The following is a 27889-nucleotide window of genomic DNA, read 5'->3' on the forward strand; positions in this document are numbered from 1 at the left end:
AAATTTTACGTTTACAAATCTTTTGGTCTACTATTTCTTTATTTGTTATTAATTATATGCAAAATTTCTCAACAGCTGTAAGAAACTATCTATGTCAATTAACACCTCTATAAGCCATATCTATTATGTCATATGACACACCCCTGTGTTTAAAGCATTGAGAACAAAACGCTCATGTTTAACTCAATACACTAACACTGAATGAAACAATGTAACAGTGTTCCCGATGATCACTCGATCTCTCCATAGACTTGTGTGTAAAGAACTCTGATGTAAGGGACGCACCATTAGATACCAAGGGGGGGCTGGGTAGTTTTAAAAAATTGTCGCGCCATCTGAGCAAAAGAAAAAAATTGCTCCACCTCAGACTAAAAAAAAAAATCTGCTCCACCTCGGACCAGAAAAAAAAAGATTTGATGTAAAGGGTGAAAAAAAATTTGTCACAGTTAGTGAAGAAAAATTAACCTCATATAGCTTATATATTGCAAAATTTTCGCGCTTCGCGCGAATTTGCTCCTTATTTCATCAAGATTATTTAATTTAGCTTCGAACTGGTATGTATTTTGTGTGCATTTCTTTGTGAAAAGTTATTATGTGAGCCGGGTCTGTGAGTGAAATCACTTGATTACTTCGCAGATTTTCACCAAATTCCCCCAATATTTGCTAGGGAGTATTCCATACAATCATCCCCAATGTTGACGCCTGTGTGGGTTTCTGACGAAATTAACCTAAAAAACCCCAAATTTTGCCCGCTTCGCGCGCATTTATTCTACATTAATGTACCGTATTTCCCCAGTTTAGCTTCAATACTATACCGTATGGCAAAATTGTTCGTGCCAAAAGAGGTTCATTATACTTCAAGAAAATTTTTACACATAAAAATAATGATGTTTTTTGTGGCACTCGAAATTTAGGTGCTACAAAATGTAGAAATGATTAAAAATATGGACAAAATTTTGCAACTCGACAAACAAATTGTTGAAAATTATAGGACTTTACGATTGCAAAAAAAAAAAAAAAATTGTCTCTCCGAGGTGTTGAAAAAAAAAATTGCTTCATCCAGGGGCTAAAAAAAAAGATTCTGCTTCACCGAGGTGCAAAAAAAAAATTGTCACGACCCCAACTACCAAGCCCCCCCCCTGATATCTAATGGTGCGTCCCTAAACATCATGTAAACGCCTACACTTAAGGGTAGACGAGGTGTTGTTGGTCGAAGCAACAAAAAAAATCGATTTTCATTATCTAGATCAATATGTTATTGACAAATAACACCTTCATATTTTGCAAAAATGCATTCTACAAATACTATACTTTGCAAACATGCTTAATTTATTATTGTTATTGAGTTATGTACGTTTTACAAAAGTGTTGTTGTTTCAGCCCTCTTTACAACAAAACTCAAGAACCACATGACCTACAAAAGTAGGCCTATATATGTGATATTTGAATTCTTCTACACGCTCGCTATGAAGTGAGCAATGCTGTTGTTGCCAAATCTCACCACCATTCGCAAGATGCTGTGAACTACCAAATCACAACAGTTTGAAATAGTTAATAACCTTAAAGGAAGTCTCCCGCAATCACAACATTATGCCTTTATGTAAGGGAAATAATTATCAAGCACGAATCTCGTGGTTTTATTTGAAACAAACTCATAGTGGTCATAAAAACGAATAAAAACATTCGGTACTCAACACGCGATATTCACAATTCCCGGGTACCGATATTGTCGAGTGCAACGACGTCCCAGCAATGCAACGAAGGCTGACGACAATTGAACACAGATAACACTTACGTCATTGCACTTAGACAATTTCGGCGCGGGTATTTTGAATACCGCGTTTTGAGAGCCGACTGTTTTTATTCGTTTTATGGTCAATATCAGTTTTATTTTTAAATACAACCATGATAACTATTTTTCTAACATAATGTTATTGCCGGAGACACCCTTTAAAAACAAGCGTCTTGTTTTCACATATTTCGGGGGGCACAAGCCGTTTTCGGCAATTTTCAGGATTTTATAAACTTAAAAATCGATTGGGGGCACTGCCGTTTCCTCTGGCCCTATGCCCGCCCCATGAAGATACGCCACCGTCTAGAAAATGTGTTGATATTAAATTTATAGAGCCTTGATGAAATAAATAAATAACATCAACATCACAAAGCAATTATTTGTAAATCGAATTTGGGAATATTCACAGACAGACTAAGACAGACTTAGCAGGCCTACAAATGTCTGAATTATATAAAGTGAAAAACAATCAATCACTGTAGTCAGCGAATCAATCAAATATACAAAAACTATAAAAGAAAGGAGCAAGAAAGAATAAAGAAATATTGAATAAAAAAAAGAAAGAAAGAAAGAAAAAAAAAAGAAATGAAAAAAGAAAAGGAGAAAGAAAAGAGGGAAGAACAGAAGTAAAAATGAGAAAAGAGAAAAAAAACGAAATTTCAGCCACACGGGGACTCGAACCCACAAAAAAATATCATATTAGATTCAAAGTCCAACACTCTATCCGCTCGGCCACACATCAGCTTATGCAATTGCTTGTCCTCGAAGGGGATATATAATTATAATTTGACGCACTGACGTGATTACAATTGCGTCCGCATAATGGCTCTTAGAATAAACACGCATGTCGGCGCTGACATTTTGGACGAACCCGATGGAGAAAACCCTCGTTTTTTGAAAAACTAGCTTTAATTTGGAGTGAAAATCAAATGGAATAGCAATTGGCAGAATGTTGAGAAATAATGTAGGTATTCAGATGTCTAAATTAACGTCCCGTAATCAAGATATCGATAATTTCACAAACCAGCTTTTTCTCAAGTAAATTCTCCAAAATTTTCCCAAAAAACGGGCATTTAAAATTTAATCGGTACTGTATTTGGTTCTTCCCTATGGCAACATTATTTCTTTGATCGATTTGTAGTACAATACGAAAAAGAAGAAAACAATCACTCGGCGTGGATTTATACGGGGCACACATTTGAAAAAAACGTCATGGAACGTGTTTTTGATCTTGTGAACATGGTGCGTAAAAATGCTTTAAACGAAGGATTTTCAAATTTATTCTAAAAATTTGTATATAACACACACACAAATGCTAAGCTACATCCAATGCACCAACATTTCACTCGCTGCGATATTTGATTACTGAGAAAACTCTGTTTTAGAGAACAACTTTATACGTCTTTTATACGTTTTTTATACGTTTCTTCGTGTAACATTAAAGTACCATGAATATCATGCCCATTTGTTATTCATTTATTTATTTATTTATTTATTTATTTATTTATTTATTTATTTATTTATTTATTTATTTATTTATTTATTTATTTATTGTTTAGTTATTTATTTATTCCAATTTTTGAGTAGTCATGATTGTAGTTGTTTTGTTAATGTTAATCTATATGTCATAAATTGACCATGCTGACAATGCCTCTCTTACATCTCCTTCCGATTTAAAACCCGTCACTGTGGTGAGATTTCCACCATTGAAGGTTTCTAAATCTTTGTTTTTAAAGTGTCTTCTAAATCTTCAAAATAATAGTGGTCTCAAAATGACGTCACCAAAGTAATAATACGATTTGGGTCATTTTTTATTCGTACATTTCGTGAAGAATGTACGTGTACTTTTCAACAGGCTATAAACTGAAATATGTTGAGGTGTACATGATAAAGTGCACAATTTACATACGCTAGAGATACATGTACCTTAAGATGATAATGAAGTGTAAGTATCATGTGCAGAATCAGATGGAGTTATAGGTTTCAAAATTCAGTTTAAAAAAAGTCAGCTTTGAAAAAAACAAACATATAAGATGATCATTAAAAATAAAATCTGAAAGGCCTGAAATACACTATTATAAAAGATATTTACTTACAAATCAGTTCATACAACGAGCTACTTAGCGAATATCCATGAACTATCATCTTCTCGTTTTATTAAAACTAAATTAACCTGTAGTGTACATATTCGTTGATTAATGCACCAGACACAACGACAACTAATAATTGGTTTTCAAGATTTAGAGGTGTTTATTCTAGAAACACTATGTGTAATGTTCCGTTACCATAATGATGATACACCACACAGTGTGTCAAACTTCAAGGGGATGAATTTCAAAACATTTCGATTATGTACGTCATATTAAATTGTAGTAAATTTATAATTAAGTCAGATGGTGGTTACAACTTCCGAAATGCAATGTGACGTTTGTCTTCAATGTGACTTTATCAGCGTCATTGTCCTTGTACATCATCCGGTCTACCGATATTGTCCAGCAGACACAGTCAATGTTGTTGGTCAACTACGATATATATACCAATCAGTTCTGTGTAAGATTTTGAGAGGAAAATATATTCTTGTGTACATAGATCTATGAGCCTACACCCTTTATATTCAAATGTCTATGCTTCTAGTATGCCTATATGTGGGAGCAGTTCTGGTGCCAGTATCATCGTCTGCGGATTTAATAGGTGAGATTTGATTTGTCAGATTCCTAATAATTTGTATTTATTTAATTTTAGCAACGACCTTTCTAAAGCTGGTGATACTGACACAACAACAACAAATATCAACTTGTGTGTTTGTCTCCCCATCTCTGAATCTTGAGTGGCCGCCGAAATAAACTAAAAAAGAAAACAAATTATATATAATACAATATACCGTAGAATTCCATCTGCAAGCATATACTGCCTCTATTAAGGATACGATACATGATTTACCGACAAGTGACTCATTTCGGAATGCGATCAATGCGCTCGGCCAAGGTGGCAGTTGAGTGGAGGAGTGTAATGATAAATCTCATAATGCCATCTTTAGCCTTTTGTTTACTAAAAAAAGACGCGTTTTGTAAAGATAGATTAGCCGTTTTATGCATAAAGAGCACGAACGTTTGGGAAAGGTTTCAAACAAATAATTAAGACACTGATGTGATGATGAAATTGCGTAAGTCGGGAAATATCTGCGTCGCAATGTTTTGTTTTGGCTTTAGGAATTTGACCTTAAAATTTACGACTTCATGACATTAACATTCGAAATCAACAAAAGATATTTCAACAGTATATGGCCTCATTCTTTCCCTAGAATGTTTTGTACATGTATGTGAAATAGCTTCAACAATGGTTCGCTGCATAATGGTAAAAACAGCCTTGACCTAAAAAAGGGCGAGAGGTACCATATTTACCGATTCAGGCTAAATTTAAAATTGATATAAAACGTTTGTTTTTTGATCGATTACAAACATTAATTTTTGTCATATAAAGAAATTGTGTCTGGCGTGAATTACACTACAGTTTTTTATTCTTAGGGCTCTTTAACTTCTTCAAATATTTTTTTTAATGATAGAGTGAGTCCCCTGGCCCTCTATAATTACGCACAAAAGATCGAGTCCCCTTAATGGGTGTTGGGGTGTGTGTGGTGGTGTGTGTTTTGACGAAAGAAAAACAGAGTACACGCCCTCCATACAAACGTTATTTGGAGATCAAATTGAACTGATAAAGGCAGCGGCCGCTGTACAAACATATATTATTTTTAGACCAATCTATTGTACTAATGTTGTTTTGTGGAAGGTGTCTGCATTTTGTCTCTTTCAAAAATTAAAAAAAAAGGGAAATTGTAAATGGAATTCTGTGGTATATTATTAATTTGTACAGTCGAGATTTGACACAGTGTTAACATTTTCTTGATGTAAAGATGTACGTGTACGTGTGATAGGCGGTGATAAACCCAACACAGGCCGGGTCGAGATACACGGCCCTGGAGGCTGGGGTACCATATGTAGCGACGATAGAAAATGGAACCTTCTGAGTGCTGGTGTAGTATGCAGACAATTAGGATACACGGATGTAGTCTTGGCGCAGCAAGATCACATGGGACTTTATGGGCATAGTATGGGAACTCCTTATGTCACCAATGTAGAATGCGACGGAGGTTAGTGTACTGCTTTTTGATTATACCCAGCAAACACAAAACGTTTTAAAAATGGTTTAACAGGTTATATTTTTGATTTTTGGGTTTGGTAAAAACGTTATAATAACATTCAATGTCGGGTTTTAATGTTTTCTGCCAACCTTTTCTAACCTTTTGCGAATGATGTTGAAAATGGTATGTGCTTGCTTGGTAGTTAACATTTAATAAATGTCATCATAGACTTTGCCATAGTCGATTTTTGATAAATGAAAAAGTGTTAGTAATCATGATGAACGCATTCAGCTGATCTCGAAATTATACGGATATTTACCACAAGTAAAGTATTCAACAATAGGTCATAAATATTTATATAATTAGTGATAGTAAAGTGACGTATATGTATGTTATCAAATGAAACATATTTTGGCATACATTTTATTTGGTACCAATGTATAGCTATGGGTCCCCACATGCAAACAATATAATGCTATGCCGTCATAATGTGAGGGTGCCCATGCAAATTTGAGAAGTTCTGGCTATGTACAAAAGTATAGGCAAAACTGATTCCAAGACTGGTCTGAAAGGGGTCTACATAAACCGCGCGGCTAAACATAAATTAAATATGACAATAGACATTTTGTGTTCCTTATAATTGGAGGAACTGGTCAAGCTGGTAACTATCTTCACGGCCTTACTTCTTGACTGGTTTTGTTTTGGAAATACGAGCCCGTATGTGCTTATTTAAGCATGAAGCAAATAAAATAGACTGGTTGTCAACTTTAACGCAAACTTGCTGAATGAAATGCGATTTTTCCAAAATAGAACCAGTCTATCCAGGCTTATGAAAATGGAAATGTAATTAAGGTTGTCTTAATATTTTCATGCTGAGTGCATCATTGATAATATGTATGCCAGATGATATCATAATGAGAAAACATTACTTTGTTACCACAAATACTCATCGACAGGTGCAATATAAAAATATACAATTATTGGTGGATACACCAATGAATCCAGTCCGAATCCAAAGCATATTATACAGGGTGTATCAAAATAAAGTATACAGTTCGAAAAATTCCACTAGATTATGAAGTATTTGGTCGAAATACGTTAGTTGATAGCTAAATCAACATCTTATCCTAACACAGCTGTAAAATTACTGGCGACGTGTGACCATTAAAATAACACGTCAGAACATCAGAACAATATCAGTTTTTTACAGTAATTGACAGAACGCATTGCCTAATTGTTTTGTAATCGTGTGATCGATTTGGAGCGCCAAGTGGAATAGTCCATAAGACATCCTGATCTTACACCTCTGGATTAAAATCTCTGAAATCAAAAGTTTTCACCTGTCCTCTTTGATAGACTACAGAGATGCATAATTGCACAAATGGACACCCAGCTCTTATAATACTAGGTGAATGCCATGTTGGGGAGAGCTGGTATCTGCATACATAGGAATGGTGGCCAAGCCCTGCATGGAAGACTTTACTTTACTTACTTACTTTGGTCCTCCGCTTGTTCCTCTCAGAGTCGCGGGGAAATGATGGGACGTCTGTCTTGGGCTGCATGGGTAGCATCTGTCAGGTTGGTGTTGTTGTGCCTTGTCAGGATTTTCTTGACCCCCTCAATCCATCTTCTTCTTGGTCTTCCTACAGGCGTACCGGACAGTTTGCTGTTGTACGTCCGCAGGGCTGGTTGATTTGTGGGCATGCGCATAAGATGACCAAACCATTTGATGCGATGGCTTTCAATCTGGTCTATCATAGGCTTGGTGCCAACCATGTCTCTGATGACTTCATTCCTGATTTTGTCCCGTCGTGTCTTGTTTACAGCTTTTCGTAGGCATTTCATTTAACAGGTGGTGATCTTCCGTTCAGTCATTTTGTTCATAGCCCATGTTTGTGCCTGGTAGCATGGAAGTCCTGATTGATTATCACACGCCAAGGATTTATTCAGCTATCAACTAAAGTATTTTGGCACAATATCTCATACTTTTTAATCTAGTGGTACTTTTGAACTGTATACTTAGATTGCATTTAGAGTTCCGAATTACAAGATGAATGGTTCACCTTCTTCAAAATATTCACGCATACAAATTACAAATGGTGTGTAGGCATATTACCCTTGTTTTGCAACTTTAGTTTTCTCTGTGAAATGTTTTGTTTATGGTCAGGGTTATAAAACTTACATTTTGCTCCACGTTTTGAATATAAACTCGAAATAAAAAAATATTACCCAATGTTGAGTAAAAAGAGAACAGAACAACAGAATCAGTCAAATGGTACTCAATAGTGATTAAATTTAATCTCAATACAAGTATAACTTAATCAATATTGAGTTGAATTTATTCATTTTTGTTGCTCTGTTCACTTTTTACTCAACAATTGAGTAATATACAGTGTAGATAATATTAGAGTATATTATAGGATATTAAATATATTACGGATTTCTGAGTTATTAAATACATATAAAACATAAAGCGGCGTGGTACAAAGCACATCATTACTTTACAATTCGCTAAACATAACTAATGTTTATTACATGTTATGATGTTATTAATATTCACTCGAGAAACATTTTCATTATGTTCAATTTCTTCAATAGATGAGGAGGATTTATTTGATTGCAACTATGACATCTACACCGGAAGAGAGTGTTCGTCTGTTGCTGCTGTTTTCTGCAAAAGTGAGTATCTGCTTGTTTCTGTAGACAAGAGGCAGTCTTGTCACCAAACCTTTAAAATCAGCAGATAGGCGAGGTCTGCTTGTTCTCTGTTGACAAGGGGCAGTCTTCAGTGAACGGCTCTTTTCAGAGTCATCAGTAGGCAAGGGGCGGTCTACATGTTTCATTCTTAGGTACTTTGTCCTGAAAAAGTCAGAGCTACTCCTGACGAAAGCGTGACAGTTCTAAACTTGTCCGACGGCGAACCCGCTAAAAACCCACTAATTGTTATGAATTCCGTCGTAAAAGCCTATTCCACAATGATTATCAGTGGTCCATCTTAAAACCATTAATGTTGAACTACTAAATCCTCCCTTTGAAAAAAGGCTAATCAACATCATAATTCTGACACATAGTAACATGGTTTCATACACCTATATACAGTAAGCAAAAAATAAGGTACCAGTTGTGTTCACCCCTGTATATCCTAAATAAAGACAAATATGTCAAAATTAAAATAAGCAGCTAATACCGCTACTCTTTAGCTCCTTATTTCTTATAAGTCCTTATTTGTTGAAATTGGTTGAGAATGAAAGAAACAGTGATGTAAAACCTATTGAAGAAACGAAATCAAAAGTTGCACCTTTGTGTTCTAATCAATGAAAGCACGTCGCTAGTTTTAACGTGCTGATCAATGGAAGCACGGCGCTAGTTCTCTTGTTCGCGAACGCTTTGTCTACGCTTGCAATGGAGCAAACTGCAACTTTTGAATTGGCATCTTCCTCAGGTATTTGGATCGTCGTGTTTTAATTTCATGAACAACTTCAACAAAATGAGGTATTTCAGCTAAAAGATGCAGCTATTGGCTGCTTGTTCCAATTATGACATATCCGTCTTTATACGATCTACAGGTGGTGAATATAACTGGTACCTTATTTTTTGGTTTACTGTATAGCAGCCAAATTAGAAATTAGTAAACTAGTTTAACTGCACTCCCGCGTGTTAGTTACTGTGCTTTCGAATATATTTCATGATAAACTCCAGATATAGAGAGCAACTCCGTCTCATACCAGTTAGACTTCAAACCATTCGGGGATCTTTCCATTTGCCACGACTGAACAGTTGGTTCGCGCCAACATTCTTGCAATAATGTTTTGTTGTCTACTCCAACTGAGTCTAGATATTTGCGATAGGCCTCCTTCCATACGGAGTCAAAAGCTGCTTTGAAGTTTGTGAAGATCCAATGTACAAATTGCGACTTCATTTAACAGATCGTGGCTTTTATTTTTTGAACTTTTTCTTAACATTTCTTGAATATGTTTGTTCAAGAAGTTTCCGTTTGCAGTGCGTTTGATCTTTGACCCTCTTATTTATCCGACAGGGGGTTCTTTTTTGTAACCGAATTTTGTTTTTCTTCTCACGTGGCTGGTTTAATTCTAATGTCATCTTGTCAGGTGTGATTTGCAAAGACTAAAGGCCTATTCATACTACGTCGCAATTGCGGTGCGTTGCCGATATATCGATAACCTTTTGCCGCAACTCGTCGCATTTCCAAGTTAAAATGTATTTAATTGTATTGCGATACCACAATGCAGTGCGGCAACGCACCGCATCGTAAAGCAATCAGCTATGGCATAATGAACGGACCTTAAGGATGTCGAGATCAACAACTCTTTTTCAACAGAGGGGATTCCCCAGTTACCTTCCTTAGCGTTATATATGTGTCAAGCTCCTACACCGAGGCTCCTATTACTTGTAATATGTTTAATCGACCACCCATCCCCAGGGGATCAAGTACTTAAGACTTGCCAGGTCATTTGAGCGCGTATTTGAGCATTTTAGTGCAGCGGGAAAAAATCTATTGGGGTATACAAAATATTAACCATCCACCCTTGGTTATACGATGATATCATGCTTACATTTGGAACTATATCACAAAACACAAGGCTAAAGACTTATAAATCAAAATACATTGGTCATAGTCAAATTAATACTTCATGGAATGGTGATATTGATGGATGACTGTATGATCGTCAGATATGGTCCTGCAAGTAATAAATGTGCGTTTCATTATCAATCATAAAGATATTGGCGTGTTTACGTAAGGCTTATGGGTGTCAAATATCAAGCAGCGTCATTTCATCCTGTATAAAATGTATATTTTGAAATATGATACCTTAGGTACAAACATATCATGGTACTGGCCAGTCACCTAATGTTAATGTTGATGTTGTTGTGAAAAATCTGTAAGCCAACACGGATTTTTCAGCCTATCACAGATTTTTCACAGAAAAATTTCTCCTAGCTAGCGCTGCTGTTGTTTTTGTTTGTTTTTAGTGGGTATCTGATCTTACAAGTATTTAGTTTAACACCTGAGGCAGCATTCATGTTCATAATGAATATACCAGGTGTAGTTAGATTATACGATGGGCGTTATTGCTTATTGCACGGCAAGCCATTCATTTATTTGCTCTCTGATTTCTTATTATGACTACTAATGACAGTATTGCAAGTCCCATATAAAACCCTCTATCATGGAGGTGACAGACAGACCAGTCAAGGCTGACTTTTTATTTAGTTTTTTGTTTTTTGCTTGTTGAATACGGTTTTTTTTCTTTTGATTGGTCTAATATGGTATAAACATAAATACACATAAATTAATAATATTACAATATTATTCATCTATTCATGAATCGCGCGCGGCGAAAAGTATGCATCGGCAGGTCCGTGATCTGTGATCTTTTGCACACCCTTACATGGTCCTAGATTTTTTACTTACTTGAATATGTATGTCGCTTGTTCAATAATAAAATGTGTTAATCTTTGTTATGTCCAACGACAAAACTGAATTCTAATCTTCAGTTTTCATTTGTTTTTCTGTTCCATCTAGTACCTGGTTATGTTGGCTGTTACGATGAAGACCGACTTCTCTCAAATGAGAATACCGATAACGAGCTCATGACTATTGACTTCTGCATAGGACACTGTTATTCTAAAAACTACCAGTATGCTGCACTTCACCATAGATATTGTCATTGTAGCAACAGTGGTGGTGGTATTAGTGAGGCTATGAGTACTTCTTGCAATTTTCCATGTCCAGGGAATATGCATGATATATGTGGAGGGCTTCAGTTTTATTCGGTTTATGACAGTAAGTCAGCTGCAGACAGAAAGACATATACCATAAAACCTCATCTACAAGCATAAAAAGTGCTTTTGAAAAAATCTAATTAATCAAGGCACCATCAATCGATAAAATCATAACATTTTTAGCAGATAAATTACAGATACAAGTATATACAAACAAGTAATATTGTAAGACCAATCTATTGTTTTGGAATATTACGGTTGTTTCATATTAATGTATCTTTTACCAAAACACTCTATGCTTGTAGTAGACGAAGTTTAAAGGTATGTCATAATTAGAACCAGCATCCAATAACTGGATCTTTTAGCTCTGATTTTGCAGATCAATACTCGACCGGCGGTTGACCTCCGGTTCCGTCCGGTCCCATCCGGTTGCTATTGTTCCAAACAATGGGAACAGGATTTCATCCCTTAAATAATAATGATTGGAAAACACAGGATATTGTGTACAATGGCGTATTCAATGTGGTTAACATCCGGCAAATTCAAAATATTTGACAGACTTCAAGCAGCGCCATCCTATTGTGTTCGCAATTAAAAGGCTAACTATCAATAAGAGCAAACAGCTCATGGTACAACAGAAAGCAATGTTCACTTCAGGTGTTTATCTTTTAAGCACAAGGTCCATTTTAACCTAAATTCAGCTTTATCCTTTGCTGAAAAGAGCACGGATTTATCCAATAGCACATAATTCATCTATTAAAAGAACAAACAGCTTTATTAGGTAAGCTGTTGGGCGAGAAATTCAACACGTATCACGAGCCATATGGTATTGTTAAGCATCGTACCTGACTCAAGGTCAAAATCACCTTTTACCCGAACTCACACGAATGTACAACACTGTTTGATTAAAGTAACAAAATCTAAGTCTTTAATTGAAAGCAAAATTATGATTGATACAATACGTATATGACAACAAATGCATATACAAAAATTATCACACAATCACAATAATTATTTTAACTACTCAGTACTTAACCAGCATTCTTCTTCTTGAAGATAACACAGTTCTTGCAATGTTCTGGACGGCTGATGTAAATATCCTTAATCACTTGTCATGCGAAAATCAGCAAAGTCCTTTGAACACTTGCACTTATAAATATCCTTGCGAATAAAATCCTCACACAAAAATGGTGCTGCTTACTCCAAACGATGATCTCCTTGCGCTGCTTTCTCCAAACATTGCTATCATAGGGGTTTTCCAGAAAAGTCTTAATACACAAACTATTGCATGATTATAATGGTTCATTCCCGTATTTCATGAAACAGAATTATACAGGGTACATCACATTATTTAATCTTGTTGCATAACCTTTTCTGCACTGTTAAAATACACTTAATTTGGTATTTTCCTTTTACAGAACAAAGCAACAGATAACAGTGTAAACGGTTTGTGTCCATGACTTAAATAATTTAGAACCCAACATTCAAAATGTTATTAAAACGTTCAGACCAAACCCAAAAGGCGTTTATAACACGTTTATAGCGTTTTAAAATGAGTTTATGTGTTTCTGAGAAGTGGATTGAAAACCCCAGGTTTCCATTCCACATTATTCCGTCACAATTTGTTTTTAAACTTTTAACGTAACCTATTTAGTACCTATTTTACCAATAATATCCGATTCAAATCATGCAAAATTACAAATGCATAAAATGCACATTTTTTGTTAACTTTTAACGCATGGTGAATATTATAATTGCAGCAAGGACTGGCTACTGCGATGACCCAGGTACACCAAGGAATGGCTTGCGAGACGCCAACACCTACAGAGCAGATGACACGTATCATTTCGGTGCCTATGTATCCTATTCCTGTCGAGATAATTTGTGGTTGATAGGACCGGAAGTAATTCAATGCACTATAGGTGACCTACCTGACTACGTCACATGGAGTGACGTATTACCACAATGCAGCGGTAAGTGAACACCGGATGTTATGTAAGAATCATACAGACCACTTGGGTGATTCCTAAATGTCTTTGCCAAGTAGCCTCAGATAGTTATATATCGTCCGTTTGTACTATTCGCAGAGGGCGACATCACTGATTGTTTTGGGTTACTCGACGCGCTTGATGGTCGCGTGAGACACGGTTTATACTAAGCCAGTATCCTTCAGTATTATAATACTATTTTGGGGGTATTTTCTTCAAATAAATTACATCTGAACTTGCTTTGTTTTAAATATAGATGTTCCACCACCAACTACAACTGAGATGCCGTGGTCTACGCCTGACACAGAGTTATTAACTATATCAACAGAAGAATATTCTAGCATTCCTAATAATACGTCTGACAACCAAAATGGTACGTCACTTTGTTATCTAATATTTTGATAAATAGTCTACAATACAAAGAGACTGCGTCTCAATTGTCAGCCTTGTCCCCCCCGGGTGGGGACACTCCCACTTTAGGGGTTACGCGTATGTAGGGCTGTTATGCATTAGACTCATCAACATCAGCGCGCGAGTGCATTATTTTGTCTAATTTCTCGAGCAACATGTAAAACGCGTTCATTAACCTATTTCATACAGTGTGAAAGCACTGTGCGTAGTACGCGGAGTGCACAATATACACAATCAATGCATGGTTTGGATTTTTCTAACGCTTGCTCTGTTTTGTTCTTGCTATCTAAGAGTGTATGAAAAGTAATTGTTGTCCTATTCACACACAATATATCAGATTATCATTAAAAAGACAAAATTGTATTAGGATTTTATTTTGGTAGCTTCACATAAAAAGTGTAAATGGACTCAGATGGCAGCACATCTCAATTATTGTCTCCTATGCTGTATCAAACGTTGGCAAGCATGTGGCACAGTGTGTGTGTGTTTTATATTTTTTTTGTTTGTTTGAGTTTTGTTTTGTTTTTATATTATTATTATTATTATTATTATTATTATTTTTATTATTATTATTATTATTATTATTATTATTATTATTAATATTATTATTATTATTATTATTATTATTTCATTAATATTATTGGGTTACTAATGTTGTATCTTCACAGAAAGCCTGCTTGGTTTGATAGCGCTTCTATTGCTACCAATAGTAGTATTACTCGTTGTTATAATTGTGGTTATGTTCAAACGACGAAACAGGTGAGTTTATACCGTATGTGATTATGGGAGTGTCCGCTAAAAATGGTCGGATTCCCCTCGTTTACCTCTTCTTCTCTATTTAAAATGCACCATTCCCCTCTCGTGGGGTCAAGTCGTTAAGTTAGAAATTCAGATTCACCCTCAAGAACCCCAACAAATTCAGATTCCCTACTCAACGGTCCCTTATCAACAAAGTTGTAATTCATTGTTGTTAGTGTTAGATGCATGCATGTGAAATCACACATTTTGGGACCAAAATTGATTTCGAAAGAAGCGAAGCGACCACAAAACCTCTGATTCTAGTGATTTTAAAGGTGTTTTAAGGATCACTTGTAAACAAAAAACAATAATAATAATTCCTTTCTCATTTTTTTTCAGACTACATCAAGATGTCAATGGTAATTCTCGATCGACTGGGAACCAAGATGCCACGGAAATGAAACCAATAGCCAAAGTGTCTCCAACAAGCAAAGTGTCAACGTTATCCTATGCTGAGATTGAAGACATGCCCAAAGCTCCGGCGGCCATATCTAAGAATGGGATAAGTCAACATGAATCAACGTATAATGCTAATGAAGTTGTAAAATCATCTCAAGGTCCGTCAGGAGTAGTCAAACACGGATTAACCCAACATGAGTTAACCTACAATAATGATCAAGTGATACCATCGTCTTCAATGGATAAAGGTGGGTCGTCGACATCTTACGCCGAGATAGACGAGTCACAAATGCTTTCTGCGGTTGATAAAGGACGCTCTAATATAAGCCATAAAGAACCAACACCATCAAATATGGTTAGCTCGTTATCTTACGCTGAGATCGGCGACTCACAAATGCCTCCATCTGGAGGCTCTAACACCAGCCATAAAAAACCAACATCATCGTCATCTTACGCTGAGATCGGTGACTCACAAATACCTCCATCAGTTAATAAAGGCCGTTATAATTTAGTTTTGCCAAATCCGAGTAATCATGACCAAGGAACAGCATCAAATATGATTAGTTCGGGATCTTATGCTGAAATCGAAGACTCTAAAAACACAAATATATTAAGCTCAGCATCCTATGCTGAAATTCAAGATCCACACACTACTAACCCTCCGAAAGATTCCGTAGCATCTTACATGAGTTTTGAGGCTGAGTCTCGGACTACTAACCCTCAGAAAGATTCCGTAGCATCTTACATAACTTTTCAAGTTGAGCCGCAAACATCTCCAAAGAGTGATACGTCAGGAGAAGGTGATGTATTTTATGAAGAATTCAATAGAAATCAAAAACGTCCAGTTTCGGAGCAATGCAGCATAAAGAGGCCTACATCTGAGCTACCTACTATCAGAGAGTTTGAAGAAACGGCGGCAGATTCCAGGAGGACATCTTTAGTCGGCACTGTAGAAAACACCATTTACGAAAGTGCTGATTCATAATGTTCTGTCATTACATCAATATCAGTACAATACATATCTTTATGCTAAATGAAAAATATCTATGAAATAAAAATTATAAATAAATGTCCGCGCACATTTTTATGACAATTTATTGAGTTCATAACAACTTTCACGTGCTTCTCTTTGCTTTCATTGCCAAATAATGCTGCTCATGTGGCGCCTTAAACACAATTTTGTTCGGTATTTGTTCGGACATGGAGAATAAAAGCATTAGAATGGGTGAGCCTGGTAGGTTGAGAGGAGCCACGAGAGGAAGATGCAAAACTACACTGCTGCATTATGTAGATGACATCATGGGCTACACAAAAATGCATGATAACATAGTCATAAGGATTGAGAAAATTCATAGTTTGACTTTTTAGATTTTCAGAATTGGCCCTTCATTATTGAAATTGCACAAAAGTTTATGTTTGCCCAGTTTGACCCAGACAGTCTCTGTTTTGAAAATCTGTGAAACATGTTCGACGTTATGTTGGAATTTGACCCATGTTGTCGGTGTTTTTTTAACTAAGAATGTCGATACATTTATTATTGTAATGTTTACACAGCAATCCGTACAACATTTGCCCCGGCTTAGTAAGCTAATGCTAATCCTTTCTTTAGCGATAGTTTTGAATAATAATGATGGTGGTGTGAGGTTCATAATTTGAAATGCACTTTCAATAACAAATATGTTTACCAATCACTTATGCTTTTTAGGATCCAGCTCGGGCGGTCTTCAGTAATGCCATGCAGTGGCGGAATTAAGCTGTCAGCAAGTCAGCAGTTGCTGACAAGACCCCCGTACTCTTTTGTCTTCGCCCCCCCCCTACTTAAAACAAATAAATAATTAACCACAAGTCAAAACCAGATATTGATATGATGCTGTTTAACAAGTTTAATGCATGTAAATGTCTTTCCATACTACGCTGCACCAAGCCCAAACAAGCCCGTGACGTCATGACGCCATTTCATGATTCTTGGATAATTTAAAATTTTATGGTAAAGTACACAAAATATCCGACTAAATGTTTTCCATTAAAGTTAAAGGAGTATTTTGTGATCATAGCATCCTCTTTTTATGCCATTTTTCAGTAGATATCCACGAAAAAAGCTTATTCCCAAAATTTCAGTTGATTCCGATTTTGCGTTTGCGAGTTATGCATGATTATGTGTATTACGATATCTTTGCTAAACGAATTAATCTGCAAGACATTTTATGTACATAAACATTATGTAGCCAGAGGTTTCCAGTGATATAAAAATCTCATTTTTTTGGGATAAAAGTGTGTGGGGGGGGGGGGTGAGGCTGTGGATCACGAAATGCCCTTTTAATAAACCACGCATCTAAATGTCTTGATAATATTATATTATTATATTATATTATATTATATTATATTATATTATATTATATTATATTATATTATATTATATTATATTATAATTTTAATTACATTTTGTGTCCATTTGTATGTGGATTTACATTATGTTGAAATTAAACTGGTGTAAACGTGGAGCTACTAGGCGGAGCTATTTTTCACACAAAAAATTGACACCATTGTGTTTTCGGAACTCTCTTCTGTGATTGCTACAAAAATATGTAACTCTTGATATAAATCAATAAATTATCCATGGCTTTATTCGGAACAGAGCACTATATAGGGCTATATGGGTTCCTATCATTACATATCGTAGTACAGATCGTATTAATGCCTGACCGGAGACGACATTTGTGACCCGTTACAGCAAAAGGTACCTTAAGTCGGGAGCTACATATGCCTTATTTTGCTAGTAACAAATGCATTCTAAACCAATCATTAATCCTATTGTTGTAGATGATAATAAGCTTATACCTGTCTATAGAACTGTTTGTTATACAGCTCTAGTCTTTATTTGATATGGCTAATCCCTGTTCAAGTGGCGTGAGTGGTGGGTTACAAAAGCATTGTATTGTATTTGTATAGGTATGTAGCCACCCACTAACAATGAGAGGGTATTCCTGAACCTCGTTGACTTGTAGATGATTTGAAATGACCGCCACTTCAGATTGTCATTATTGTTTGATATTTTCTGCCAACATTGGGGAAAAAGAGACACTTGTAGCAGCCGACATAAGGTACCTTTTGCTGTAACGGGTCACATTTACGAACTACATGTATGTTCTCAACATCGGTATGGGCCGATAGTACGAACTGTCTCATCTCATAGTCCATTATCTCTGGCTGTACTTGCGTTGCGGTACTCTGCGTTCCCGATATATCGATTACGATTTGCCGCAACTCAACGCAACTCGTCGCATTTCCAAGTTAAAATGTGTTGAACTTTATTGCGTTGCGATATCGCAATGCAGTGTTCTGCAGTACAACGCACAGCACCGCAAAGCATAGTATTAACGGGCCTTTAGCCGCCCTTTGGGTGTTTTTTGCGCTATCCAGGGTCATTGTCCGGCAAATACTATAGTAATCAAGCAAACAAAATCATGAAAATAGCGAACTGTTGGATAACCAAATATATATAAAAAGGCCGTTTTTAAATGGCTTGGCTTTTATTTCAAGTCAACAAAGGGATAATCGGCTTAATATGTTATTGTATATTTGATATTTAGCGTTATCTTTCACTTTATCTGTTGCTTGATATTTCAAATATTTTACGATTTCTCGGTAATGATTAAATGACTGATCGTGCCATTAAGAGAGTTGTGCTTTGGAAAACACTTTAAGTAAAACCTATCTGATTGTAAAATAATCCAAGCGACAAAATCCACATATTAAAAAACAAAAAGTTGTCAAGTGATTAATTGAGTGATTTCAATAATTGATTGTACTAGTGCGTACAGGTCAATAGTCATGATATTGATAACAAGTTGCTAGCACCTGACGATATTTGTACGGATTCCCAGAACAACGAAAGCCAATGTCCAATGGCCGGTGCTTGAGAAAAGTTTTGTCATTACGATGCTTGAGAAAAGTTTTGTCATATAATTATATGTTCCTCTTCCTTCCTTTCTAATGATTAATTTTCCAAGGAACTGAAGGTTAGCAACTATTTTAAACTGTTTCAATGTTTCTTGCGAATGGAAGTGAGCTTTGGCAAAAAATGCATTGATCAAATCATAGCGAGTGTATGTGTAGAAGAATTCTAATATCACATATATACTTTTGTAGGTCATATGGTTCTTAAGTTATACAACAACACTTTTGTAAAACGCACATAACTCAATAAGAACAATAAATCAAGCAAGTTTTCAAAGTATGTGATTTGAAGACTGAACTTTTGCAAGACATCAAATTGTTATTTTTCAATAATATACTGATTCAGATAATAGAACTCGATATTTTGGTTGCTTTGATCAACAATACATCGTATACCCTTCAAGCTCCCGTATGGATTTTCCTCGGAAAAGGCCAAAATAACTCAATAACAACAATAAATCAAGCAAGTTTTCAAAGTATGTGATTTGAAGACTGAACTTTTGCAAGACATCAAATTGTTATTTTTCAATAATATACTGATTCAGATAATAGAACTCGATATTTTGGTTGCTTTGATCAACAATACATCGTATACCCTTCAAGCTCCCGTATGGATTTTCCTCGGAAAAGGCCAAAATATCACCTATAACTTTACATTTCCCGCTACTTGTTTGAAGCACTGGAAAGTATTTGCTACAGGGCCCTTTCCCCTAATCCACCTCTGAATGCCCACATATATCAATATTAAAAATTCTCGTCACAACACCCACCCCATCAAACACTGAGGGTGGTCTGTTTTGCTTTACAGGATGGACAATATTATCTTCGAGGAAGAGGATAAGTAGGAGGGAGAAAACAAAATACGATCAACGCTTGCGCAGTGTGGCTACCCGAAATTTGTCTATTGACAAAGATAAACATTTTAATAGCAACATAAACAACTAGAGGTAAAAAATAAAGACATGGGATACAACAGGGCAAAAAGAAAATAATCCGTCTTAAAACAGCACAAGTCGGCCATCACTATTATGTGACGTATCATGTCAAAAGGAGACACGTTTGGGCAGGTTATCAATTTTGAGGTTTTTATATATCTTAAATATAGAGATATTTTGCTCTACAACGCCGTTTTTGCTCTACAACGCTACTCAAATTTCACTCACCGACGCGCTTTTACCGGGTCAACCGGCGTCTTCAGCCGATGTCATCTACATCTATGGCGTCATCGGATGTGTTCCAACAACATCACTAGCAACAACAAATCTTCAGAGCAATAACATCCCTTGAAGACGCCGGTTGACCCGGTGAAAGCACTCCGGTGAGTGAAATTTAAGTAGCGTAGAAGTCTATAATTGCTCCCTATTTCCTAGATTTGAATACTTTGTCAAATTCTCATTATGCATTTTATTAATACAACATTGGGTCAACACATCAATAGTTTTGGTTTTGATCTTGCTTTTCATTTCCAGATTCTCAAATTAGATTAAGAGTCACGGCATTGCAATTATTTTATTCAACTGACGATAAAAATTGTACACAGACAAGAAATACTATAGCATTAATTCAGTTACAAACTCAGTTGCTTATAATTCCGTATGTAAATTGATAGTAATTACAGGTTACAACACACAATAATTTGTTTCTATCAATATGTATATAATCATTTAGAAAATATTTCAATTGATATTGAACTGAATTAATGCTCAGCGTATAATTATCCATGGATTTCAACATAGAAAAGTTCCAAGTTTTGAGATATTATTTTACTCTCAAGAGCTATCTGAAATATTTCAATTTCGAACCTTTTTTTTTAGAAACCTGCGGTCTGCAGTTGACATCCTCGCGGATATTAAGTTAAGTACCTGTTCAATGCCATCAACTGGGGAGATAATAATCTGTCATTTCGTATTGTACTATAATGTTATGATTTGTTGACGTGAACTCTTCTTGGAAGAAAGCCGCTGATAAACAATTCTAAACTTCTGCAGTATGATTTTAAAGAGCAGTCCGATAGCTGTACTAAAGTGGATTTTATGGCTTGGCTGTGCATATTAGTATTCTTACAACCCAATAATAATTCGAGATGTACAAAGACACTTGCCTGCCCAAAATAATTGTAGCATAATGATGGTATAGCAACTCTACATGTTGTGAGTTTGGAAATAAAGGTGATTTGATTTGAATGGTCTTGTTCTCATTCATTGTGTAATATGCCTATTAGTGAAAATAACGTCATAATAATTTGAAGGGTTAAACCACCTGTTGACCTAGTGACAAAAAGTGTTTTAGGGGGACGCGTTAGCTTTCGTTTGATATAAATTCTGATTGGATGAAGGGAACACTTGAGGTTTCGACAAAAACAATAATAGAGGCCCATTTTTCAGCTAGAAGTTCCACATCTCTTACATTGCTATGCACTCAACCGTGTAGTGTAATCAGAGGCTGTTTGGAGACATTCACTGTTTGCTTGAGACCTCTTGGACGAAAATGTGTGCTCAGGTGTATCGAGGTGGAAAATGTGTGCATGATGGTTTATAAGAGAATCATTTCAAACAATATGTTTAGTGGTTAGTGGTTCTTTTTTGATGAAAATGCAGAACTCGAGCAGCAAAAGAATGATCGACTTAACCAGACATTGTGTTGCTTTATCAGACAAGTAAAGTCGAATACTGTGCATCTGTCAAAACCAATAGACGAGCTCGTGAGCACCAGCCACGCATGTTTTTAAAAAGAATAACCCACAGTGTGAAAATCGTCATGTCTTTTCGAATACCCACCTACGGAAGCGTCTAAGTGCCAGGATAAGATAATTATCTTGCCATGTCGACTTATTATCAACATTTAATATGTCAACATGACGATATAAATTATCTCGCCAAGACAACTTATCAAAATATGTAAATCAACATGTCAAGATAAATTATCATGACAAGTCGACATGTTTTTGGTAAGTTGGCTTGGCGCATTAATTCATATTGTCATGTTGACCTAATGCTGATAATAAGTCGACATGGCAAGATAATTATCATGCCAAGTCGTGGCACGACGACGCTTCCGTACCCACCATTGTGTCTATGCATAATCTTGGTCGCAGCCGGATTGTGCTTCCTCCTCACTAAATCAACTGTTCAGCCATTATAGGCAAGAATGTGATTTTTCCAAGAAACAGATTATGTGTAGTAATGAGACTTGGACTTTATCATTAGTTACAATCGGGGCCTATGTGGTCTTCCCAAGTTTGGGTTCAAAGGTCTCCAAGGAGGTATTTCCGGTACACATCAAAATAGCTTCACATTACTTCTTTTTCTATACATAGCATGGTATAAAGGTATCTCCACATATGTTATGTTTAATGACACGCAAGGATCAAACAGGGCTGATTACTGAAAGTTCAGGTTTGCTGAATATGATGTGGTTGAACCATCAGAATAATGCCACATCAATGCTCTAGCATTAGGTTCGTAAAGAATTGTAATCAGATATGGTTTAATCATGTTATGGTTTAATCATGTTAATCATGGGGAGGAGTATGTTTTGGGGTCAAATGAGGTAAAACTTCGGTTGATTTGATTTCAATTCTTCTCGGTCTTGCATTGTTACGTGCACGTTTGTTTCCAAGAATAGCGACGTCATAATAATGCGAAAACATGCCATGGGGTGCCCTTAACTCTTGAAGTGCCTAAATTGAATTGCGATAATGTGAATTTTGAAAACACAAAATAGAAAGCATTTGACAATACGGTTAGTACAATCGTACCAATGCTGTCATAAGCTACTGCTACTAATCGGTGGTTACTATATATCAGGATGTGAGTATCTGTCTTTCATTATTTTGTAATTGAATACAATTTTGCTCGAATTGAACTTTTTCTTTATTTTTTTAATCAACTTGTTAGAATAACAATGATGGCAACAAGTATACGCATTTGCAACGTCGGCGTATTAAAAAGTAAGTGCGCATGTTTACAGTGGTCACCGTAAATATTAAAATTTTTAACTTTGCTTTTCTCTATGAGCGATGATGTCAGAAGTATCGGAGATTACATATATCGACTGATATAAGAGAAAACTGCCGAAACCGACGGAGTATTATCAGAAGTCTCCGTATGTTACGTCTATGCCGAGTGTCTATGTTGCTTTTTTCTCCTGCCAGCTTAACAAAAATACCATAACGCTTTTGCTAGCATTTATGACTTATAATATCCAAAATGGACATCAATTCATCGAATTTCTCAACGACGACTGCTTCATCGTCGGATGTGATTACCAAGCTTTATGAGTATATTTTGTATTACACTACGCTATCAGTACATTTCTTCATCTTCGTTTTTGGTATTTTAAGTAACTCACTTTATTGTACTGTGATAATTCATTTTCCTCGGCTTCGCACCTCATTCAACGTTTTAGCGTTTGCTTTATCGGTGGCAGATTTTATAGGTTCGTCGGTCTCGATACCGCTCGCGAACATATTAGTGAGATACCATCACAGCACAAAGACGTTCGATACACCTGTTTGTGAAATAAACATTTTCACTATGAACCTTTTCAAATGGTTTGCCATCTCCATTATGACAGAATTAGCAATTATACGCGCTAAATCTGTTTTTTCAAAGCGTGTATGGCATATGTCCATATCAAAAATAAAGCTACTCGTTGGCTTTAATATTTTAGTAGTTGTGCCGTTTTCAATCTATCGGACTTTTTCTCGAAAACAATGTGTGTAACCAAAATATCAGCAGCGAAGATAACCATAATACGTTGGTAAATACGGCCGTTTTTATGGGACTGTTTTTCTTTATCTTCTTCGGCTATGTAGTGTTATCGGTTGTAACTAAAAAACGATCCGCAGCGTTGTCGCGCAGAGATCGTGGTAGTAAGCGGTACGAGATAGCTACGCTTCGAGCAAGTGCTATTATAGTTGGTTCTTACATCATTTGTCATTTACCATACGCCACTTACACGGTGCTGATCTACTTTGGAGTTCTTACTCGATCATACTACACGAATGGTTTTGTCACCTCGATATTCTTGTTAACTTGTGTGATCGATTCACTAATTCTTTCTGTGTCTTCGTTGGAATATCGTAAACACGTCCGGTTATTACTGAAAATTAAAATTCCCAAACCACAGGTTGTTAACATATAAGGTGGCAGCTTTTGAAAATATTTTCATCAGCAGTCAGCCGTACCCCATACTGATATACCAGAACAGAACACAGTCGATGACACAGCTGTGGAATCACATATTTTGACTATGAAATGTCCAATCATTATGACAGACTTAGCAGTTGGTTCTTACACCACTTCACATTCTCCAAACGACATACACGTTGGTGACGTACTCTGGACTTATTAATAATCAAATACACTACACGAATGATTTTGTTACCACGATATCCTATTTAACTTATGTGGTCGATTCACTTATTCTTTCTGTGTCTTCGTTGGAATATCGTAAGCACGCCCGGTTTATGTTGCTGGACAGCATGCTACCATATGGTGACAGATTTGTAAAATATTTTAATCAGCATTCAGCGATACCCTTTTTGATGCACCAGAACAGAACCCAACCGGCATTTTCCCTATGAAACTTTCCAATCATGATGACAGACATAGCAATTATATGACATCATCTGTCATTCTCCAAACGCCTTTTACACGTTGCTGATCTATATACTCGGAAATTCTTACGTGATAAATCTACATGAATGCTTTTGTCATTGTGTGATCGACGCACATATGGTTCTTGCTGAAGTGTTATATATAAGTCCTTATTATTGCTGAGGCATTCAATTACAATTACGTAATTGATTTGGACGCTTACCAGAATGTCATTCTCCTAGACATTATGTCATCTCGAGTAGGCCTATGGCGGTGACGGTTGTTGCGCATTTTGTTGGTCGCAGCATCAAATTGCGAGCGTTAGCCTAATTCCAAAGAGTGCACGCAGAAAGACGTTCTGTTGGCACGATTGCGAAGCAATGACGTTAAATCACTTATGTCACTGGCGAACTCAAGGTGACACAAAATATTACATTCCTACCAACGAATGCCATCAACTAGCAAGATATTTCATTTCATATTTTAATATATTGTAATGCTGTGAATTGTTTACCTGGACCATTCTTGGAAAAAAGCTGCTGACCAATATGCTAACAAACAAGTGTCTGAACTTCTGCTGTATAATTAGACAATAATAACTGCGCACCATCTATTTTGAGGTCATTGTGTGAAATCGGAGGGTTTTGTTTTGGGCTGAGGTATTTTTTCCGAGGGAGCGGTAGCTCCCGAGGAAAAATACCGAGGCCAAAAACAAAACCCGACAATTTCACACAATGACCTCAAAATAGATGGTGCAAAGTTATTATTGTCATTCATTACCGTCGTATCTAATATTTTGAACAAATCAAAATGGCATTTTATGCTATTTGATGCCATAAAACGCTGTTAAATATAACCAGTTAACCCTAACAGAACTAGGACTCACTAAAGCTCACTATTAAAACCGCTCTGCGTGCACGGATTCCACGGGACTTGATGACGCAATCAGACCAAGTCATATATACCCAGGGAATCGTTGGCCGGGCCAACGTCACCTGTGTAGCTACATGCTGGGGATCTTCTGCGTGGCATGCGAGGGGTCCGAGGTTCGAATCCCGGGGGTGCCCAGTGACTTTCTTCTTCATCTTCTCCCCTTTTTCGTTCCTTCTTTCCCTTCCGATAGCCAAAAAACCTCGGGTAGGGTTAGGGTTAATTGACCATGCATATTTTCCCTATATGCCTTCTTAACCCTAACAGAACTAGGACTCACTAAAGCTCACTATTAAAACCGCTCTGCGTGCACGGATTCCACGGGACTTGATGACGCAATCAGACCAAGTCATATATACCCAGGGAATCGTTGGCCGGGCCAACGTCACCTGTGTAGCTACATGCTGGGGATCTTCTGCGTGGCATGCGAGGGGTCCGAGGTTCGAATCCAGGGGTGCCAAGTGACTTTCTTCTTCATCTTCTCTCCTTTTTCGTTCCTTCTTTCCCTTCCGATAGCCAAAAAACCTCGGGTAGGGTTAGGGTTAATTGACCATGCATATTTTCCCTATATGCCTTCTTAACCCTAACAGAACTAGGACTCACTAAAGCTCACTATTAAAACCGCTCTGCGTGCACGGATTCCACGGGACTTGATGACGCAATCAGACCAAGTCATATATACCCAGGGAATCGTTGGCCGGGCCAACGTCACCTGTGTAGTAGCTACATGCTGGGGATCTTCTGCGTGGCATGCGAGGGGTCCGAGGTTCGAATCCAGGGGTGCCAAGTGACTTTCTTCTTCATCTTCTCTCCTTTTCGTTCCTTCTTTCCTTCCGATAGCCAAAAACCTCGGGTAGGGTTAGGGTTAATCATTGGTGTAACCTACCCTACAAAAAAATCAACCAGGCGAATATAACATTCGCGCCGACAACAAGAGCTACCAATCACAGAAGCGCGACGACATCGCGTAGGCGTGTGCGTTGCCATAACGTAGCTTATACACGTACGCGTACTCGCGCGCAGAAGTCATTGTTGCGCGTCCGGAGTCAGTGTGCGTTATAAATGACCGCGCAATTAGTGCGCGGTCAGGCAATCAATTTCTTTTGATTGGATTACAGGCTTCGCGTATATTAAGGGCTGGGGTATGAACGTTTGGACAGTATTTATTTTGGGACATTAGAGCACGTCAGACATATCGAATTGCATTCTGAATACGAAGAATGTCATTCTGATATCAAATAATTTTGATTTTTGAAATTCGCAATTTAATACACATTTTATGGCAAATCATTAAAATTGATATTTTTGATATTTAACAGTACTTGAAGTAAACTTTATAAATCTGATGATTTATACTTAAAGTGTATGTAGGTGGGATGAAAGCCGACGATCAATTGAAAAGTTTGACCTTTCGTATTGAAGATATGGATTTTTTCCCAAAACACCAAAAAAAATTAGGTCTTTTGGGAAAAAATCCATATCTTCAATATGAAAGGTCAAAATTTTCAATTGACCGTCGGCTTTTCCTCCCTGCTACATACACTTTAAGAATATATCATTAGATTTAAATAATTTACTTCGAGGACTGTTATATATCAAAAATTTGAAAAATATCAAATTTTTATAATTTGTCATAAAATTTGAATTATATCGTGATTTTCAAAAATGAAAATTATTTGATATCAGAAAGACATGCTTCGTATTCAGAATGCAATTCGATAGGTCTGAGGTGCTCTCATGTCCCACAAAAAAATACTGCCGAAACGCAATAAACGCTCATTTTAGATCCCTTAATGAGGTTATGAATATGTAAGAGTAATCTGATACTTGTATTAAAGTTGATTTGTGGCTCTACATGATTCTTACAACTCAATATTAACCCAGCAAACACAAAACGTTTTCGACATCATTCGCAAAAGGTTATAAAAGGTTGTCAGAAAACGTTTAAATGTCGGGTTATATAAAGGGTATATTAAGAGTATAAAACGTTTTCAATAACCTTAAAAACATTTTTTGATAATCTACTGCTCAGCAAACAAAATGTTTTACAGAAAACGTTTAAATATCGGGTTATATAGAGGGTATAAAAACGTTTTAATAACATTCCAAAAACATTCTTGAAAACTTGATA

The 27889-nt window shown here is 36.5% G+C and overlaps 1 protein-coding gene across 1 annotated transcript; it reads left to right on the top strand.

Annotated features, from left to right (window-relative positions):
• The first annotated feature begins 4201 nt into the window (after positions 1-4201).
• On the top strand, positions 4202-16256 carry LOC140139201 (uncharacterized). The gene is made up of 8 exons (XM_072160982.1): positions 4202-4483; positions 5703-5939; positions 8529-8609; positions 11476-11736; positions 13436-13648; positions 13920-14036; positions 14743-14833; positions 15212-16256. Exons 1-8 carry the CDS (start codon positions 4411-4413, stop codon positions 16254-16256), a joined length of 2118 nt encoding a protein of 705 aa, XP_072017083.1. The 5' UTR covers positions 4202-4410.
• The last annotated feature ends 11633 nt before the right edge of the window (positions 16257-27889 follow it).

The sequence above is a fragment of the Amphiura filiformis genome, chromosome 18, assembly GCF_039555335.1.
Source record: "Amphiura filiformis chromosome 18, Afil_fr2py, whole genome shotgun sequence".
NCBI lineage: Eukaryota > Metazoa > Echinodermata > Ophiuroidea > Amphilepidida > Amphiuridae > Amphiura > Amphiura filiformis.